This window comes from Sinocyclocheilus grahami, unplaced genomic scaffold, assembly GCF_001515645.1.
Source record: "Sinocyclocheilus grahami isolate Dianchi unplaced genomic scaffold, SAMN03320097.WGS_v1.1 scaffold56.1, whole genome shotgun sequence".
Taxonomy (NCBI): domain Eukaryota; kingdom Metazoa; phylum Chordata; class Actinopteri; order Cypriniformes; family Cyprinidae; genus Sinocyclocheilus; species Sinocyclocheilus grahami.
Genome location: NW_015505235.1, coordinates 3,409,984 through 3,432,355, shown reverse-complemented (window position 1 = coordinate 3,432,355; position 22,372 = coordinate 3,409,984). Strand labels below are relative to the sequence as shown.

The 22,372-nt window shown below is 34.8% G+C and overlaps 2 protein-coding genes across 2 annotated transcripts in view; one reads left to right on the top strand and one right to left on the bottom strand.

The window, feature by feature from the left end:
* Positions 1-22,372, top strand: part of nudt5 (nudix (nucleoside diphosphate linked moiety X)-type motif 5) — a 68,179-nt gene that overhangs the window by 10,735 nt on the left and 35,072 nt on the right. The gene's annotated exons all lie outside the window — the stretch shown is intronic.
* LOC107584047 (calcium/calmodulin-dependent protein kinase type 1D) overlaps positions 1-22,372 on the bottom strand; it is a 51,995-nt gene that overhangs the window by 5,132 nt on the left and 24,491 nt on the right. The window contains exons 2-5 of the mRNA XM_016270450.1: positions 12,454-12,585; positions 7,615-7,689; positions 6,502-6,593; positions 3,316-3,391 (exon numbers count right to left, since the gene is read on the bottom strand). Coding sequence (XP_016125936.1) covers positions 3,316-3,391; positions 6,502-6,593; positions 7,615-7,689; positions 12,454-12,585 — 375 coding nt within the window. The remainder of the gene's footprint in view (positions 1-3,315; positions 3,392-6,501; positions 6,594-7,614; positions 7,690-12,453; positions 12,586-22,372) is intronic.

The window sequence follows — 22,372 nt, the reverse complement described above, 5'->3', positions numbered from 1 at the left end:
GAAAGCTTTATAAAAGTTGTCCACATGACTTGTACAATATAGCTTCAAAACACTGGTAATATAATGCAATCATCATAAGGACTATTTTACATACTTATTTTGTCATATTGGAGATTAGTCCTGAATAATGCCAGATTTTCCCTTTAGAGTTTAGATTTTCACTGTAATCCTCTAAAAACACGTCAGCTCACACCTTGATTCAACAGTAAACAAGCGTTTACGTTTCATAAATAAGCGTAAATAAACCCCATGGGCTGGAAATCTGAAAAGAAAGACAGCTGATTAAACCCGATCAACGTAAATCAAATTTCCTCAACACATCTCCTGGAATGTTTTTCCCCTCCCATCATCAAAGCCATTCAAATACCTTTCCTCATGGGGAACGGAGGCAGTGGGGGAGAAAGGGATGGTAATTTTCTGCCTGATTTCGACCCCATTAGCTTTGTGTTTTTCTCTCTTCTCGTTGGGTTAGCTAATCAGACGCTAAGAGAATTAGCTACGGTTTCGGCCGGTTGTCACTGCAATAATCACACCTGAGAGGAGGCCAACCATCCATGAGATCTGGCTCCGAGGAAGAGGTGGGCAGAGGTCCTTGTCGGTAAACACACACCAGATTTATTTTAGTATTATTTATATACTTTTATGCTTATTAATATTCTGAATTTGCTTTTAATTTTATATTTTAATTTTCCAGTTTTAGTATTTTTGTGATTTTATCAACTTTCATTTATTTAAAAAAAATTCTTTCGCTTTAATTATTTCAGTTTTAGTCATTTTAGAACTTCAACTTAAAATAAAGTTGCCAGATAATTAAACTTAATTTAATATTTAAGATCTTTAATTTTTTTGTGTTTATTTCAGCTTGACATCATTTAATGAAGTTTTTAAGTCAATTCATAGTTTTGGTTTTAGTTAGCAAAAACAACACTGACACACTCCTGTCATGTACAAACTTAGCTTAAGTCAACATAAAATCAAAATGTACTTTTATACACATTTCTGGTCTTGAATGATTCATTACACTAAAAGTGATAATACTGAATCAAAATGTAATAAAATGCTTCACTTAAAAAAAGACAACATCTCCCATCCAGCACTTTGTCAGTTAGAGACCACTTTTTATGATCCAATCAATTAATGATGGATAAATTCCTGCCTTACATTTATTTTTCTTCTTGTTTAAAGAATAGTTCCTGAAAAATTTTATAAAACAGCAGATAAAAACATCACAATAATCCAAAACATGACTATCAATTGTCATGTGATGCAAAAGGCTGTGTTTGTAAGAAAGAAATCTATCATTAAGGCATTTTAACCGTCACTTCTTTAACCCATTCCATAATGCTCCTTCCAGTTAAAAAGTCCATCCTCTATTGTCCTCTCACATCAAATTCCACTGATATATTTATTTAGAACTGTTTTCGTTTGTAAACGGTGCTTGATCTGTGCATATTCCTTTCCTGATTCAGACGAGATCAGGAGAAAGCAGTATTATGGCTAGAGGATTTGTGTTATAGCTGAAAGTTTGATGTTAAAATGTCTTAATGATGGATTTATTTCTTACAAACATGCAGCTTTTCACTTTACTAGATGTTATTTGATGGACTGGAGTGGTGTGGAATACTTGTGATGTTTTTATCAGCTGATTGGACGCTCATTCTGACGGCACCCATTCACTGCAGAGGAGCCATTGGTGAGTAAGTGATGTGATGCTAAATTTCTCCAAATCTGTTTCCATGAAAAAAACAAACTCATCTACATCTTGGATGGCCTGAGAGAGAGTCAATTTGTAATAAATTTTCATTTTTGGGTGAACAATTTTTTTTAAATCACATATATTACATTATGGTAGTTAAAAATTCATTCTAAATCTCATAATTAAGTAAGTTAACGTTAACCTGTGCAAAAGTAAACAAACTCAACCATAAACACGTGAATATTTGGGATCAGGACAGCTGTGAGTGGGAGTGATGGGAAGGACAGCTTCAGCAGTTTGTTGACAGACAGTGTGAGTGTTTGTGTTGGCGCAGGAGTCGCCCCAGAGCAGCCGGGATCCAAAGACCAAAACAAAAGACAATACACAGAGAACTGCAGCAGACTAAGATATGAGAAGGTGATGAGGCACTTGTTTTTATGTTGATTTGTCTCCACTCAGTAAAATGCTAATTCACAGACAGAGAAGCACAGATGGCCACAGCACATGTGAAATGTACAGCTTTTATGACACTCTCAGTATCCTTATGAACATTCCCACACTAAGAAATAGAAGAAAACATACAGAGGGTGAAATGAAAATATCACAGTGGTATCGCAATGATTTGTTTTTGGGACAATGTACCTTTAGTGTGAGGAATATTCCATTTATAGGCTATTTAATAGTAATATTTACAATAATTTTGCTGCACATTATGACATTTCTTAAGACTCTTTAGGTTAGAGCCAGTAAGTTTGATTCCTCTTCCTGAATCAGTTCAAACTGTCTGTTCCAAATGAATCGATTCAAAACTTTGATTCCGGGAGCGAGTCGAGACTCAAAAATGTTCATGAAGTCCACATGGTATTTTTTTTATATAAATAAAATGTTTTCTAATATATATATATTTATTTATTTATTATTATTTTTTTTATAAATGCTGTTTTTTAACCATGTTTTTTTTTAGATATTAAAGTGTATGTACTATAATATGGGCAAATATATGGGAAATATGGAGAAAAATATTAGAAAATCCTGTTGTTTATCAATTGTTATATTGTTTCAAATAAATCGAAATATTTGTTGTTCATTTAGTGAAAAACTACAAAAAGATAACAATTTTAAGAAAAAACCTTATAATATAATATAAATATTTAAATCCACCATTTTCTAAAAAAATCTACCTTTTTTTGCCAAATCACCCTGCCCTGTAAGTAAAAAACATGTTATATAAGAATTCATATCAGTACCATGGCATTAGCATCTCATACCATCATCATGCACCATGGTAACACCGCAGTGTTTATTGGTAAGAAAGCGTTCCCATCTGCTGAGGAACCAGAGAAAGTCCAGAAATCTTCCAGTAATCAACATCTCAAATATTTGTGAGACACAAACTCTCTTTTCTGTTTTATGAACTCACTCAAACTGCACCACAACAATAAGCCCATATAAGGAGTCTGAGTAAAGTGGGGCACAACATCTGTAGCTCATCTGGAGAGATCAGTGGTTCAGTGACATTGTGCAAACGTTTTCTTCTTCTGAAAGATTCATTCAAACCTTAGCTGAAGGATTCCTCAGCTTATAAATGAAAGGATGAGTGTGGCATTGTGGGTACTCACAGGATGTAGGCAATGACCCCGATAGACCAGCAGTCCACAGCTTTACTGTATGGCTTCTGAGCGAGAACTTCTGGAGCTGAGAAGAGAGAAAGAATCAGATCAGATTGAGACAAATCATATCACTCCTGTCTGCCACTGAGTTTCTGTCTTTTTCGACCGTCTTGCAACTATATAAAATTAATGACTTGAACATGTTTTTGTTAGCATATTATATATATATATGAGTGCAGGTGTTTGGGAAAGCAGACAACCATAGAAATCATGAAGGGCACTCAATTTACCATCTTTTTGAGACACACACCTTCACGCACACTCACATACTCATAATCCTGTTATTCTCCACAGGAGGTTGAGGCTCCTGAGTCCTTCTAAATTTATTCTATTATTCTCCATTTTCTGCCTCTAGACATTTTCTTCCTCCCTTCAGGAAACAAGCTTTCACTCATGACACAAAAGCTTTGGTTCTGTGGTTTAGGGCTTCAACTTATCTTAGAGTCGCCTATTAGTGCGTGCCGGACTAGTCTGTTACTCGTGAAAGCTGCGTTTCGAAAAGCCCTTGAAATGAAACAGGCACATTTCCATCAGAAATTATAGAAACTCTGTAACCTTAAAAAAACAGCTCTTAAAAACACACACAGGTAGCAGTGATGAGAGAGACACTTTTAACCTGTAGCTTGCTAGGCTACAAGCGATGCATAATTCATAAAACACTTCAACTAAAGCAAAGCTACTCCTTGAAAAAAATAAAGGTGCTTCAAAAGGTTGCCATAGAAAAACCATTTTTGGTTCCACAAAGAACCATTCAGTCAAAGGTTCTTTAAAGAACCATCTCTTTCTTATCTTTTTATAATCTGAAGAACCTTCTTTCGCCACGAAGAACCTTTTGTGAAACAGAAAGTTTCTTCAGATGTTAAAGGTTCTTTATGTTACCATTTAGACAAAAAGGTTCTTCTATGGCATCGTGAAGCACCTTTATTTTTAAGAGTATACATTGAAGGTATTTACAAGGGCAATATATTAGAAAGAAAGAAAAACATCCGAAACAAAGTACAAGGATCTCAATTAGGGTTGTGTTATGTATTGAGTATTCATCATAATACATTTACTGTTATTTAGCTGGTATTGAGCAACATTGTGATTTTCATATTTTATTTTGTCATTAAGTTAAAAAATTCCACTCAAGAATATGACAGTGTTCTGGTATAAAAGTCAGTAGTTAAACTTCACTTAAGTTGACCGGTTTGATTCATTTCTGTTAATCAGTTTAAAACGTTTCACTGAATAAAATCAAAACTCTGATTCAGTCCCCTGTGTGACTTTATATTATATCTAATGTACTAGTCAAATAACTGTTTAATTTAAATGATTTATAATGATCTTCAGAGTAAATACTTAAACACTGAGCAGCTATATATAGTATATCTGATAATGTAAGGATGAACTCTGTTATGATGACTACAACAAACTCAAACCAATTTAATAATAAAAAAAACTAAAAACATAGTGAAAACAATTGATTCATTTATTAATATTAAGTATTTATATTTCGCAATTCTGAACTTTTACTTCTGCCATGGTATAAAAAAAATGTAATTGCGACCTTTTTATTAATTTTTTTTTACTAACAATCGCAAGTTCATATCTCAAAACTGTCTTTTCATCGCAGAACTTAAATTATATATATTGCAATTGTGACAATATCTTTAAATTCTGACTTTATATTCTGAATTATAAGATATAAAGTAAGAATTACGAGGGGAAAAAAGCCTAAATTGTGAGATTAAAAAGTCACAATTAGACCTATATTTTTTTTTATTAATTTAATCCCGCGGCTATTTTTTTTCCTCCTATGAGGAAAAACCGTGACTGATCTGCTACTCATTAAAAAGGTCGTTTGTGATGGTGAATGGTGAAAGTTACAGCTCAGTTTTAGTCATGCTAATTAGAAAGTATCGTGGCTACAAGTACACAAACACATACATACCGCATTAGGTCATATGAGCTTCCTTTACAGTTTAATTGAGTATGTGCAAACAAAACCTGCTTCAGATCATCTCCCTATGAAAACTAAACAGTTCATTCCTGTCTCAGGACTGCAGGAATGGAAGTTTTCCAAGACGGGCTATTTTGAGGCTATGATCAATATAATCCCATCATCACATCTGAAGTGTCTACTAAAGAGATGTGTGTGCATGAGAGAGACGGCGAAGCAAAAACATGGAGAAAGATGAGGAGCGAAAGGATAGAAAACGATGACAGCGGTTGATCCTTAAATTTGATTTGGAGGGCTTGACTATACTCTTAAAAATAATAGTTCTTTATTTGCATTGATGGTTATATAAATAACATTCCATAGGACAAAAAGGTTCTTTATAATGGAAAAAGGTTCTTCAGACTATTAAAATGTTCTTTATTTGTTCTTTTAAGAACTGTTCTCTAAAATGTTCTTTGGGCAACCAAAAATGGTGGTTCTACAATATCATTGCAAAAAGGTTCCCTATTGGAACCGTTATTTTTAAGAGTGTATGTAGGATCATTTCTTATTTTTAAGAGTACTACTGCTGCCAATCTTACAATTTACAATATATATTCCTCCCATGCACACTGCTTATTTCATTTCCAAGCCTTATTGACTCCTGCCAGTGTAAGTTATGATTATATGGACATTTGCAGGGAAGGAAACCATAGACCTTTTGGACTTTAATTGAACACTCTTTCTCTACATCCTCATGATCCACCATTTCAATTGTAGTCAACGGATTTACAGCGCTCTCTGCTGCAGTGTGCAGACGCCCTTAGTCTGTCCCTTTTTCTCTGTCCTCATCTAGTCCTTATTTCTCTCGTTCCACTGCCGTAAATCGTGTCATACTGTGCAGTAGTGCCTGAGGATCTAACATGCATGAAGAAAACAGTCCATATCTGATTGAATCACACTTGCACACACTTACGTGAAGAGTGAATTATGAAAAGAGTTTCTAAACGGCATCTGTGAGATCATACAGAAAGCAGATTGGTACTGTTTAAATATTCATCTCAACACCATATGCCAAAATGTTAGGTGTGTGCGTGTGTGTGTGTGTGTGTGTGTGTGATTGCAGTGCTGGACAGACATGCACATTCTGCTACCCATCACCGATGTTACGTTATGCTTCTACGTCAGCATACAGCAGCACTCAGCCAACTCACCAGACTGCCACCCTCTCTCTTCCTCTCTGTCCAGATCGACATTCTTCATCTTCCAGTTCGCTGTGATCTGGGTCGTGGCCCACCGTGCCATCCTATTTTCTTATCGCTTTACAGATTAATTTTTGTGCATTCACGTGTCAGAACATTAAGCTCATCGAAACAGAGCTGAAATGAAGTACGGAACAGAAGTCACTTTAATACTTGAGCAAGAGGTCAGACTGTCAACTGCTGTTTAATCAAAGAGTAAAAACACAAAATACAGCGTTTTTAAGCGCATAAATGTCTGAGGATTACATAAAGATGAGCAACAGAGCTGTTCTTAAATGTCTGTCAAGGTTTCTTGTGGTAATTTAGTTTTACATGATCACTTTCCACCTTCTCCTTGACCCTTAGAACCAAACCTTTTTCGTTACTGTACTTTTAAGACTTTTAAGACTAATATGTAAATGACCTCCGTTTTGATGGGCTAACCTCTTCGCATGTGAAATTAGTTAACGACACCCCCGTTGGGTTGCTGAATACTGATAAGGAGATGACGATGTGGGCGGTAATATGTTAAAGTCATAGTTCTCTCAATTCTGAAATGGCGTCTGTCAAGGTTTCTTGTGGTAATTTAGTTTTACATGATCACTTTCCACCTTCTCCTTGACCCTTAGAACCAAACCTTTTTCGTTACTTTTAAGACTTTTAAGACTAATATGTAAATGACCTCCGTTTTGATGGGCTAACCTCTTCGCATGTGAAATTAGTTAACGACACCCCCGTTGGGTTGCTGAATACTGATAAGGAGATGACGATGTGGGCGGTAATATGTTAAAGTCATAGTTCTCTCAATTCTGAAATGGTTGAAAATCATGGACCACAGACACCATCAAAAGGGACAGTAAAGACATTTGATATTTCAAAAGATTTCTGTTTCAAATAAATGAAATATGTAATCATCAAAGAATCCTGAAAAAAATAGTATCATGGTTTCCACAGCATCTTACCAACCCCAAATGTTTGTACATACACAAGCAAATAACTGGGTATTTGTTTGTTAAAATGTCCACAGAATGAACAGGAAGACATGAGCACATTGTGGGTAACTGTGTAAGCGTCGCACATACTCACAGCTGCATTATTAGGTAGAGGTGATTGGAGCTTTCATAGATGTCCTCCAACGCCACTATGTTCTCATGCTTAATTCTGCAAAACAAAATGCATAAAGCTGAATTTAAATGCACAGATATGTATTCAAATCAGAGACATACTGTATAACAATGTTTATCTTTTCATCTGAATGGAAACATGGCATAAAAATTGTGTTTTTGTGAATATTTATGTATACTGTATTCAAATGGTGTAAAACAGTACAAAATTAATAAATTGCAAAAAAAATGTACATTAAAATATAATAATTCATTATTTATTATTATAAAACGAGACAATTTTGTGTAAAACGGATAAAATTGCTAAAAATATATATATATATATATAATAAAACTTTGTGAAGGCAGGCTCAGCTATAATTGCAATTTAAAAAAATATGCATTTAACATTTATTTTTATGCATGTGTTTGCTGCAATCTGGCTCGCTTTGCCTCTGGGTTTGTTTAGGAAGTTAATTTAACAGAGTGGAACATTCTGGATCTTCTCATTAGCATATGAATACTTCAGTGGTGCACATAGGCCCATTTAATGTACAATAAACACTGCCAAGTTTTAAGCTATGAACTTGCATGCACTAGCATGTAGGCTTTTATAATTGAAATTAACATTCACTACACATATATTTGTACGTGCATTTCAGGTTAAGGTAAATAACATTTTAATTGAATTTACATTTGTATGTATATACAGTATATTGTCATATGCCAAAACAAATGACTAAATGGCGTTTTGAAGATTCTAAAGCATTTAGATGCACAGCTAGTCTAATTGTTGTCATCTAATGGATGCTGTTAAGGTGCCTGCTTTAAAAGGTGGCTTTTTCATCTCTTTCATATATCAACTGGCAATATCTTTTTTTGTTTTGATTTTCTTCTCCTCTCCTTCCCTGCAGTTAACATCTCTCTCTTCTCTCGTCATGGTAACACAGTCACGGCGGCCGTGTGTATACACATTAGCGTTGCATTTTAAGTGAATTCTGATCAGCGAGTCCAACTGGCACATGATAACAGGCCAGGCAATGACGCAAGTGAGCGAACAATAACAGGACGCATGCATGCACACATGCTCATAATGGACATCAACGGGTACAGATAATACATTTGTTTTCTCCCCCCTCCCCCACCTCAGTTTCCTATAATTAACTCTCTTTGTTCATCCATATATTCAGAAAAGGTTGATCCCTACAGGCAAGGGGCAATCATCTCAGAAACGGTTCTTTCAATGGTGCTCACCGCTGCCTGAGCCCGGATAAAACAGAAAAAGGTTTCGGTTCAGAGAAATGCAAAATAAAAGACTGCAGTAAAACGCCTCCGAGCAGCCAGCAGGCGTTAGTTTTTTGTCAGAAATGCTCCTTGTATTGTTGTTTGATATATAAAAGAGTTACTGAGGTACGGATAAATCTGAGAGCAAGTGATTCATTTAGTGGTTTCATCGAGTGGTTTCATATCGATTCGCGATTCAATGAACTGAGAGTCACCTCTGATGCAGCATATTAAAATGTTAGCTTTGGAAACAAATGAATAAACAAAGACAAGCTCTGTTTTTTCTTCTTGAACAAAACCTGTAGGTCGATTTGCCCTTTGACGTATTGATTTTTCAAAACTGATTATGGAAACCCGTCTGCTGGAGGATTACAAAGCCATTCACTGGCTTAATATCCCTCTTTCATGCGTTCGCTGCTTCTTCCCTCTGTCTGTTTCTCTCTCTCTCTCTTTCTCCTTCAGCAGTGAGTGGGCAGAAGCTGTAGCACGACTCATTCGCTGCCTCTGAAACCATCTTCTCTTTTGATTCAAGAGGAAAAAGCACTAAGGAATAGGGGTGAAAGCAGAGCGAGGAAAAAAAAAACACTCTTTTCCATTATTTCACAAAAAACACTGCTGAGTGCCAATAAAAAGAAATCATTTAACAATAAAAAAAGGTAGAATGACTAGCTATTTACTGCTGAAAGCTGCGTGTCGCTTTCTTTTGTGCCAGGTGCTTTTAAGTAGTAAGTGATTCACTTCAGCATTCACATTATCTGATGTGGAGCGAGACTCATTCTCATTAAAGAAAATACACAAATGAGATCTATTTTTAAAGGCAAAGTTCACCCAAAAATGAAAATTCTGTCTTCATTTACTCACCCTCCACTTGTTCCAAACCTGTCGTTTTTGGACAAACTATACCTTTAACGTCTCAATCGCTTCTCCAAGACAGAAATGAGATTAAATGGAGAGCAAATGGAGGTTTACATATAAAGATGTACTGTATATACTGTAAGTGCTACTCAAGTGGGTCAAAACGCACTCTAAAAATCAGCTAATTGCAATTAATGTAATTTTTTAAACAGTTTTCTTTTAATCGCAATTAACATGCAATTAAGTGTCTGAAGACATTACATTGAGTTTGCACATAAATATATTCTAAAGTATATTATTTAAGTTCTCTTAATAAAAGTATGCTAAAGTGTACTTCTTTTTCACAATGTTATATACTTTTACTATATGTCAAAAATTGTATGAAAATGATCTCTTTTGATTCTGTTCTTGTATCTCCTAAGAAATTTTAGGAGAAACTTCTGAGACAAAGCTAATATTTAAACAAAACAAGTAATAACAGCGATCTCTTCCATGTAAATCTTATTTTTTGTCCTGACCCATGACAAGTGATGCTGTGCTGGCTAGCCCCGCCCACCTTAATCTCATTGGTCCATAATCCTAATATTTCTTGACTGACTGAGACTATTGCCTTATGCAGCATTTTCACTTTTAGTGCGGACTAAAACATTTATGACTGGAAACTTCACGTCATGCCTGATTAGAACTCAATTATGTCTCATGAGCTAAGAAAGAGCAGCCTTTGAGCAATAAAATTTCCCTCTGGGTTAGCGAGTCCCATGTCTGGATAAATTGAATTGACTTAAGTATTTAAACATAACATTAGTCAGTCAGGCAGCATGACTCTGAGGCATGCTGGGAGTGTACGTTAGCGATTCTCTGTGGGTATTGCGAAGAATAAACTCTAACCTATGAGGGCATCTCATTATCTTCCACATATGCAGGCAAGACAAAAACGGACAATGAAGAAACGAACACACTCTCGTTCGTTGGCTCGTGTGTGCACTCGTTCCATCTAATTACAGGCCTATGGCATCACCCAGGAGATGGCAGACAAGCTGTCAATCATTTGGTTGCTATGATATGAGACGAGGGAGACCGAGACTTGAAGGACAAAACTGTGTGTCCGATCTCCAGGGTAAGATCGCTGTGACAACAGAAGCCCATGTCAGAATCAGAGGCAGCCTTTCCTGATGAGTCTCAGGGGAAACACCCGTCACACACCATATGTCACACACACCTGCTTTCATTTGCACCGACGGTGGGAAAATACCTCAGAAATGTGTTAAGCTTGTTGCTTGTATGTAAGAGGTCGGTTTGCTTTGCTTTCTTTGAGCTAGAGTGGGCAAATTAACAGTTGTGAAGTGATAAAATTAAGAAATAAAGAAAATATTAAACGCAGAGACATCTAACGCTCGGACATACTCTCTAATATATTTGTAATGTGTACTTTTAATGGGCCATGCACTAATTTAGCTTATATCAAAATATTATTTTGGATTGCATTTTAAAAAAGCATGTCAAGATAAACTGAAGTGACTTTAACATAACTTTAAAAACTATAAAATCATATTTAAAAAAATAATTGGACTTTAGTTTTTAATTTATGTAAATATAGCCAATTTAAATATCTGCACAAAGGTAAAGCTGATATTGTGCCCATGCCAAGTCAGCGAGGAACACTGCATAAATATCAATAAGGACAAGGGACTGAAAACTGTAAAACTGTCTGGCAATGTAAAAGCTAGCTAATTAATATTCATGAGCTCAATGATTACCAAAAATGGCATCACAACCAGCCCGTCTTTGACCTCCTACATATATATTACACTACATTCTTTTATTTTATTTTATTTTTTTGTTGAAAATCTCTTATGAAGAAGTTCTCTTATTTATGTATAAAAAACTAATATTGTGAAAAGATTATAATTTAAAATAAGAGTTTTTTACCTTTTCAATTTTGAATGTTTTTTTATTATTTTAATATATTTAAAATCTTTATTTGTTTTTGTGATGGCGAAGCTACATTTTCAGAATCATTACTCCAGTTCATTCTAATATGCTGATTTCATGCTCAAGAAACATTTCTTTTTATTATCAATGTTTAAAAATATTGTGCTGCTTAATATTTTTGTGGAAATATTTTGTGATACATTTTTTTTATGATTTCTGCATAGAAACATTATAAATGTATTTTTCACTTTAAAAAAAATCTATTTAATGCATCCTAGCTGAATAAAAGTATTAATTTGTAATAAATAAATAAAAAACCCTGCTGACGCCAAACCTTTGAAAGGCAGTGTGTGAATGGACTAAAATCGGTTGAAATTACTGATTTTTTATTTTTTTACATAATATGTACATAACATAAAAGACTATATTTTAATACTAATAGGAAGCAAACAGTATATACTGCGCGTTCAGTATGCAGTAAGCATGCACTTATTTTCCATTCCAAACACAGTCAAAGCCTCTGTCCACACTCACGGACATGGTTCGCACGCGTGCAGCTTCACAGAGAGAGAACATCTGAGGGAGCTTCCCTGCTGTAATTGGACGAGGGCACCGGAGTTACCAAGGTAACTGGAGGTCAAACCTCAGGCAAACAAGCTCCTATCAATTGGCAAACTAAGAGAATGAGTGTGGAAGAGAGGGGTGATGCTGTTGCCATGGGTACAGGTGTGGTACGGGAAATGGAACTCACTTGCGTAGAACGGCAATCTCATTCTCGATGCTGCTCTCCTTGCCCTTCAGTGCTTTTTTAGGGATGCACTTCACAGCGAACATCTTTCCCGTGGACCTCTCCTCTGCCAGGACCACCTCTGAGAACGCACCCCTTTAAAAGAGAGAGAAAAGAGGGTTTATGGCTTCATTTATGATAGAAGAGCTGGGAAATACTGACAGTGTTAGTTGGATGCTACAGGTTAATGCATGCAGCTGAATGTAAGCAATTGATGCAGTCAAAAAATGTAATATTAGTGTTGTCAAACATTGTTACCATGTTTTTGGACCATGTTAATACTATGGTAATATTTTACTATGAATATGGTAATCATTATGTACTATACTGTATTTTAAAATGAGGTTACTATCCAAAACTTTAACAGTAATGTTATAAAAATTTTGATAAATGCAGAAAAAAAGTACTGTTTTCAGTATTTTCACTGGTCTGAGACTTCTGGACCCCAGTGTTTTCAATGTGAAGTCAAGTCAACTTAATTTAGCGTTTCATACAATACAGATTTTGAATTACAGGTGTTTCAAAGCAGCATTACAGCATTAAACAGGAAAATATGAAACAAATTCAAGTTGCTGTAAAGCAGCAATAAAAAACTATAGTGTCATTATTTTATAAGTCAGTTAATTGTTGGTTCAGTTCAATAACTATGTAAAATTAATTATGAAACCAGTTCAATTTAGCGATAAGCATTTCTCCAGAAGACAATAACGTCATTATTCTGCCTGAGTCAGTTCACTGTTGATTCAGTTCAGTTTAATAATGTGTTGATGTTGTAAAATTCGTCAATTGTGAAACAAATTAGATTCAGTTATAAACATCTGTACAGAAGACAACATTATCGTTATTCAGTGAGTCAGTTCAATGTTGATTCAGTTCAGTTCAATTCAGTGGTAATGTGTTCAGAACTGATGAATTATGCAACATCGTCATGTGATTGAACTGAACTGAATCAACATTGAACCGATTCATTGAATGTTGCAAAACCTGTCAATTATGAAAAAATTTTATTCAGCTGTAAGTACTGTAGCTCTACAGAAGACAGTAGTGTCGTTATTCAGCTCAAATCAGTTCAGTGTTAATTCAGTTCAGTTTAGTGTAAATATTGCAAAATTAATCAATTATGAAACAAATTTCATTCAGCTATAAAGCAGCTAGAAGACAATAAGTCAATATTCAACTTAAGTCAGTTCTATGTTGATTCAGTTCAATTCAGTAATTCAATTCAGTTCAATTCAGTAACAATGTTTCAAAATTAGTCAGTTATGAAAGAAATTTGATTTGGCTATAAAGCAGCTCTATAGAAGACAATAGCATCGGTATTCAGCTCATTTCAAGTCAGTTCAAGTTTTGTTCTCATGCAATAGTGTCACTGCAGTCAAAACAATAATATTGCTGAATATTACGTGTCTTTTAAACCCCAACTAAGCAATCCAAAAGTGATGCTGGCAAGGATCCCAAACTCCATCAGGTGTGGATAAAAATTTGAGAAAAAAACTTTGGGAGAAACCAGGCTCAGAAGGAAGGCCAGTTCTCCTCTGGTCTAAATGAACAAACAAGATTTATAACTCCAGGCTGCATAATGAAATTGTGTTTGTTGCTTAAAGCCTAACATTTCCAAGTATATGTGCATTCAACAGTGACTCTAAAAACACACATATTTACAAACTAGATTTGCATTTCCCGAAGGAAACACCAGTGCTCGCAAGGCATCAGCAGAGTGGTGTTAAAGTTTTCTGTAAGTTCGGTAAAGCTATTGCCAGTGCCCTTGAGCAAGAAACATAACCTCAGGTTACGCCAGAAGGCCTAAACCTGGAACAAGTGTACTGGATAATGACTACTTGCATAATTATTGTATTTTTTTTTTTATTTCAACTGAAGTTCAACAGGAATTTACTACTATTTAATATTAATGTTGCAATGTGACGGAAGTAGCAACAGATCTTTTTATCTGCATTATGATGTACATCTGAGTGAAACAGATTACTGTACAAGAAAAATATGTAGGGTTAAAACTTAATAAAAAAAATATACTGTAAAAATGATTTTTCGAAGATGTAAATAAAACAAACACTGTTATGCATTTCGTCTTTCTACATCAATTTTTTAAATACATTTTTAACTTCAAATGTAATAGGTTTGAATGTTATTCCCTTTTTATAATTATCTATTGAAATTTACTAGCAATTTCTGAGTATTTTCAGTGTGATAAAATGAGCACAATGAGATCAATAACATGCTTTTGGAAAATAGATGAGTTAATTTTTATTTCATGCAGACTTAATGGTTTCATGAAATCTGACATGATCATATGTGAAATTAATTTAAAGGGGTCCTATTATGCTCTTTTACAAAGTCTTGATCTTGTTTTGGGGGTGTACTAGAACAGGCTCTCATACTAGGTTGTTCGAAAAACACATTATTTTTCACATATTTTACATTATTACAACACCTCTCTCCTCAGTCTGGCATGAACGGCTCGAATAGTTCCTGTATCAAATGAAGGCCCGCCTTCTGAAATACGAAATGTGCTGTGATTGGTTAGCTGGGCCAGTGTGTGCTGTGATTGGTTAGCTGGGCTAGTGTGTGCTGTGATTGGCACCTCTTGGCGCCTGGTCGGGAAATGTCACGCCCCTTACCATAGCCACCTGCGAGCTTCAGTGTAAATATTGCGTCAAAATCAAATCAATTTGAGCGCGATTTAAACCCGGATGATTGTAACCACTCTAAGTTCGTCTGCCTTGGGAAAGCTAGCATGTCTCCGACATAGTGATAACACTCGTTGCCTTCTCTAGTGCAGCTCAACCAGGTCTCGTCCCATTCGTTGATATCTGTGATATCACAAATCCCGGAAAATATGCGTTGTAGTCCAAACGAGTTGTTCGTTGTAGTTTTTGAAAAGTGATTTCTGTTAAATAAAATATCTCCTTTTGAAGTGGACTTTGAGCTTTGTAACTTTGCAGATCTTTTTTATGCTCAAACAGCAACATTACAGACTAACTAAAGTTGAAAAAGTGAAAAAGCATAATAGGACCCCTTTAATAACAAGCATTGCAAGCACTGTAACGAGTCAGTCGAATCAGTTTACTCAGCGACCATCTTGGTAACACTTATTTTAGCTATTTCCGAGGTAATGAACATATAAGTAAAGCTCTATATTTGAATGAGGAAAAATCTTGAAACTGTTTGTCAAGAATTTTCTTCAATAGTATTTTAATTCAGCAATAAAATCTGACAAGAAGATCATAAATGTAGCTTCTTTAGCTCAAATCTCATTACAACTGTATTTTTCAGTCTGGTCCAGGACAGTTTTGTATCAGGGAAAAAAAACATAATTAAAATAATATATTACAAATATTACAACATGGCCACAGTTCAAAAAAACAAACCTGTTTGCACCTGATTATTATAATAAAAAACTCAAGTTAACGAGGGGATCTGCCTTTTTAACATAAAGGTGGGACTGAATTTTATTGACCGCTGTAATTTCTCTCATTCATTAATCTATGAGTGGTCCATCTTCTTCCCTTATACAGTCTCTGATAGAGCTCACATGGCTAACACACCTGGAGCTTGAATACTGTGCTTACTGAGAATGAGATCAGTATAAGGTTACTGACCTTTACATTTTCATTTAAACTAAAACATGTCCATCAAAACTCAGAGTTCAGCTGAATTAAGTAATGATTCGCAACATGTGTGTGTGTGTGTAGAGAGGGGTGGCCTGAGATTTGAGAACACCCATTTGCTGATGAGGTCCCTGAGAAAATCTCCATCTCATCTGCCAGCACACGTAAAAGCTTTTAAAACACTGAGCAAAGAATTAGGGAATATTTGCTTAGGCAATCTCACACTGTTGCTATGCTGCTGCTGCTGCTGTATACACCAAACACACTGTTCAGCATTTTGTGTGCATGTAGTTCATCTTTCTGTTTCTGATATCTTCTATCATGTTGGTTCTTGAGTGAATCTTACAAAGTTGATCAAGAACATATCTTAATACATATTTTAAAAGATAAGAAAACATTTTATAATTGGATATTATAGAACAAGTAGGGCTGTGCAAAAAATCAAATGTGATTTTCATGCACATCTCATCCGTAAAGTCGCTCCTGTGATTAGTAGTAAATCTCCAGCACGTGCTTTCAGATGGAGCGGCATTTACTACACAGAGCTGTAGTTCACTGACAAGCTACGCAAAATCACATTCAAAATCGCAGGTGATTCATTGCCGATTATATATAGATTTAGAAATATAGATTTAGCATTTATAGAATTATAAATTCTATTTCTATAAAATATTACAAAAGTAGAGTATTAATAATATTATAAATTCTCTCTCTTTCCCTCTCTATATATGTAAAATGATTTTTTTAAATTGTAAAAAAAAAAAAAAAAAAAATTTCATGTTTCATTTATTTAGTTGCGGTTTCTTTATTGTTTGTGAAATTTGCTATATGGGATGTGCTTCTACTCTTGTGGACTGGGATCGAACAATGCTTTTTGTTCTGCCCTGTGTACTCTGTGCTACACTGTAGCGGTGTGCCTGTCATTTTTGCCTTTTGATTTTGAAATGAAATATGACCCAGACGTGATTTTGTGAGATTTACGTGCTTTGCGTTTTCTTTTTCGCTTCTATGTGAATGCGTGTGTTTGAAGAAAGAATACTCTAAAATAGGATTAAATATACAGAAATGAGTAGGCTATAGAAATAGTTTGCAACTGCCATCCACAACACACACACACACACACACACACACATACTCTGCAGAATTAATCCCTGATTAAGACTGTCGTATTTTCTCAGCTCTGTTCAGTGCAACATGAACATGAATCATAAGACATATTCAGGCTGGACTGCTAACAAGCATGCAACTCCGGAGCCAAAATCAACTCCTCTAAGCTACCCAGCAACCATCACCTCTGTAATGCCTTTCACAGAGCAAGGAAAGAGAGAGAACAAAGCAAAAGAGAGCAAATGAGGAGGAGGACAGCATACTGTGATTGTACTGTCAATAAAACAGAGGTGAAATAAATGGCTGTACATTTGATGAGTTCTGGGTGGTTGCTAGGGTGCTGTTCCAGATGGTTGCTATGCAGTCAAAAATACTTTAATATTTAGGTCTCTAGATATGGTTCAGGTCAGGCCTAGTTTGATTCTTAAAGGTGGGGGTCCTGATAAACCAATATGGTCAATTTTGTGAGATTGTATTGACCAGTATTTGTGCCCGATTAACAGAAGATTTTCACCCACAGTCAGTTTGTATAACCTTAATAATGAATAATGCACACCTCTCAGTGAATTGAGTAAATATTGTGTAAATGTATTTAGCAATTAGCAATTTTGTATACATTTTATTTGGTGTCATATAAGTCACTATTTTTACTGTAAAACGGTGTTATTTTAGTATATTAGCTGAGATATTATTAGTATTTTGAATTAGTTTTAATTTTTATATTTTATTATATTATAATATATTATATTTTATGTTGTTTTTTATTTGATTTGAGACTTTATTTTGAACATGTAAAATAAATACAATAACTAATAAACAAAACAAAAACAATACAACACAATACAACACAATACAAAACAATTTTAACTTATACAATTAATAATTAATTATAATGTAATAATTAATAAAAATAAATTATTAACTTATACATGTCCAAAAAGGAGGAAGAAGCCTAAGCTTAAGCTTTTTTGTGGCTTGATAATGAATAATGCACATCTCCAAGAGAATTTCAATTAAATATTGGATAAAATACATTTAACTTCAGCAATTTTGTGTATATTGTATTTGCTGTCATAAAACATGTATTTTATATTGTAAAACAGTGTTATTTCAGTATCTTTGAGATGCTATTATATATTTTGAATTCGTTTTTATTTTTATATTTTCCATTTTAATATTTAAAGTTTTTGTAATTTTGTTGTGTGCTTGTGTTTATTTTTTATGTGTCTATTTAGTTTTTATACTTTTTTTCAGTTTTAGTTATTTTAGTACAACAAGTTAAACTAAATAAAAATATATTTTTGAATCATTTCATTTCAGCTCAAATCCAGAGGATCCCCAAATCCAGGTGTGACAAACTTGTTGCATCTTTCCCAAAAAGACTCATGGCTTTATTAGATCAAAAGGGTGCTTCTACTAAATACTGAGCAAAGGGTCTGAATACTTAGGACCATGTGATATTTCAGTTTTTCTTTTTTAATAAATCTGCAAAAATGTCAACAATTCTGTGTTTTTCTGTCAATATGGGGTGCTGTGTGTACATTGAGGAAAAAAAATTAACAAATGATTTTAGCAAATGGCTGCAATATAACAGAGTGAAAAATTTAAGGGGGTCTGAATACTTTCCGTACCCACTGTATATATATATATATATAAAACCCTGCTGTAAACCACTTTGTTCTCTAAATATTAGCGTCAACCATCAATTATGAGTTTATTCAAATTCCTAACACAGTCGTAATAGTGATGCAGTGCCTTTGCAAAGCACCATAAATGAAACGGTCATGAAAATGACACATCTCAAATGTAATGAAAATTAAAAATGGAAATAGAGATGGAGACAGGAAGCCAGGGAGGAAGGGAGGGGTGAGACGACAGGGAGCATGGCACGTAGCGGGAGAGCAAATCGTGATGAATGAACGTTGAAGAGAAAATGTGAATGAAGCCGCCAACATGCATCGCCACTGCAGCCTAACACACACTCACCCACACGTCCACACACACGCACTCACTCCATAAATGACATTAATTTCAGGCCACAGGTGAGAGAACGACATGAGGTAGATTTATATGATATGCGAGAGCCTCTTCCTGTCAGATGTAATCAAGCATGTGTGGTTTTTTTAGTGCCTGTGCGCATGGCAGGCATGTTGCGACAGGCTCGCCAAATCGTAATCAAACTATATATAGCCAAACCAGCAAGACCACAAGCAAACACACAGACACACATATAAATATAATTTCTGTATCCACAAGTGCAGCTGCAGATTGAAACCCCAGCTGCACTTTTGATGAAGAAAAATGAGTTTGTGTGTTTGTAAATGTGCTTCTAAAACGAGGGCAGCGGCCCGGCTTGTGCCGAATGACTGGAATTTTGTCAGCAAGGCTCCGCTGCCTCTGTGATTTGTGCGGAAATAATGCTATGGAGTTTCCTGGTGCTATTTGCGTATGTATGTGTGAGTTAGGCCACTGCTGAGGAAACTGTATGTCAATATGCATCGACAAGTGCTCATACGGGAGGGAACGGAGCCGCTGTGATTGTCAGTCAATGACTCATGCGTGCGCAAACGTCGCACATCCTCGCTGGAAGGGTTTCTGCGCCGCTGCGTTCTCCTCAAGGGAACGGTTGACAAATTATACACATAACATCCACTTATTACTGCCTAAACTGGAGAGAGAAATAGACAGACAATGAGAGCTGGTTTAAAGAGGACAGGATTGAGTTACGATTAACACAGCCTCAATGAATGTTAATTACACTATGCATCAGAAAAAAAAATCATGTTAAAACATCAAGCTTAAGTGAAACGCTCAGCTGAGAGATATGTAATTGAAATTAGAAATTAATAATTTTATTCAGTAGGGATGCATTAAATTGAACAAGAGTGACAATAAAGCCATTTATAATGATTTCTATTTCAAATAAGAGTTTTCTTTTAACTTTTTATTTATCAAAGAATCCTGAAAAAAAAAATGTATTACAGTTTCCACAAAAATATTGGAAAATATCTGGGTTTTCAACATTGAAAAGAATACGATTTGTTTGGAGCACCAAATCAGCATATTAGAATGATTTCTTGAAGGTTTGTGTGTTGCTGAAGACAGCTTTTCTATCAAAGGAATAAAATAAATTTTTAATATAGATTTAAATAGAAAACAGTTTTAAAATGTTTAATTTTTAAAAACAGTACACAATGAAGCAATAAACACTTCAACACATGATCTCATTACATGTGTGTTTAATTTGGTAAATGTCATCCAGATATAAATTCATATTATTTTATATTGTTATTTTTTTATTTTAGTCCAACTTTGTTTTAAAATGTCTTAGTCTTGGTAGCCAAAATGTATAATGAGATTAAAAAAATGTATGATATGTCATTACACTTTTGCATTGTGGGATACAAGTTTCTACCCAGTGTGGTTTGTATACTGCACTTTTTTTTCAAATGTAGTAGGACATATATATTGCATGCATACAAAAAATGTACATACTGTGCACAGCATGCACAGTGTGTGTATTGACAGTGTTATGCTATTCTGCACACAGTTGACTTCATAAAAATAATTTAACATTAGAGTAATTACATTAAACCAGACATGAATAAACTAAACATAAACGAAAAAATGAACAATTCAACAATATCCTAAAAATGCTTCTTCATTTTCAGTAGTATAATCATAATATGCAGTAAAATCTCGATTTAAGATACAGGTGAATAATGACTTCTTACAAAATACAAAATATTTCCATTTCAGCACGTTCCCAGTCACTCATTAACCTGATGTCAATAAATGTTGCAACGAATGGTGAATTTGGTTATTCATGCATCGTAGAACACTTCCCTTTGTCTGACCATTCAGTCCAAATCCGTTTTGTTACAGCACTCTTAAGAAGGGTACATGGAGAGACTGATTATGTAATCAACTAGCAACTACTCAAGTGAGCATGAAAAGCCTTAGAAATGAGAAACTGAGGACATAAAAAAACAGTCCTCATTCTCCAAGGACTACATTATTTTGCAAATTCAAAAACTGCTTTGCAAATCACCTTTGGAGATACAATGGCTCGTTTCAATTATTTTCTGCTTTAAGTATTCGTAAGCGTTTTTCCACAACTAATCGCCATTCCGTTTGATGTTAAAGAAATCACTCCCACTGCCAAAGGAAATTAAAGCAAGAGCAGAAATCCAGTGCAATTGCTTGCCTAAACCTCAATCTCTTGTTTAGAGCTGTCCGATTTCCCATTAAAACAGAGGTGCAAATACACAACTTTGAAATAGGCAGAGGTTGTTTGTGCAGAGCATCCTGTGAGTGTTTTAAAGCCACTTCTATACACTGCCTCCATAAAACCAACAGCTGCATATCGCCCTGAAAATACTGCTGAATGTGATTTACAGTATGCGTCTCTCTCCCCGAGTGTGTGTATGTGTGGGTGTGTGTCAAACTATAAGCCCAAGGGTTGGTTTGGACGTGGTTCCAAAGTCTCACACAACCAGACAGAAAGATAATGCTCCGCTTCTCATGTTAAAAGTAAAAGTTACATCCGTACTAGATTAGCTGCACTTGCTGAGATAATCTCAGCACAGCTCCAAACCACTTCCTCTTTTCTATCTGACCCCCACTCAGATGAACAGATCAGCAGCTGAACCTGACAGAAACGATTTACTTCCAAGTTTTTCTCATTAAGAGAGGAGGAAATGGGAAAGCCAATGTGTAGTATACGCTGCAATTGTACAATATATTTGTAAGCACTTTTTAAAAATGATTGCTATAGCCTAATTTGGCTAGATAAACATTTCAAATGAATAAAAAGCAACAATTTTACTATCATAAATTTTACATGAAAAAATATAAAACTCAAATCTCCATCCTAGAATTTTCTAAAGTTTACTTTCTTAGTGTAAATGATTGACAGAAAAGTTGTATTTTTATTTATTTTGATTTTAATTTAAACATTATGGAAAAGATCAATTAAATGACAGTTTATTACTTTGGATGGCAAAATCATGATATACAATTTTTTTTTTTACAATAGACATAATACATAACTTTGCTCATCAAATTTAACAAATTGGTATCAAAACAATAGCTTTGTTCAAAATGTGTAAATCAATTGTATGTTTGTTTTATTTATATATATATATATA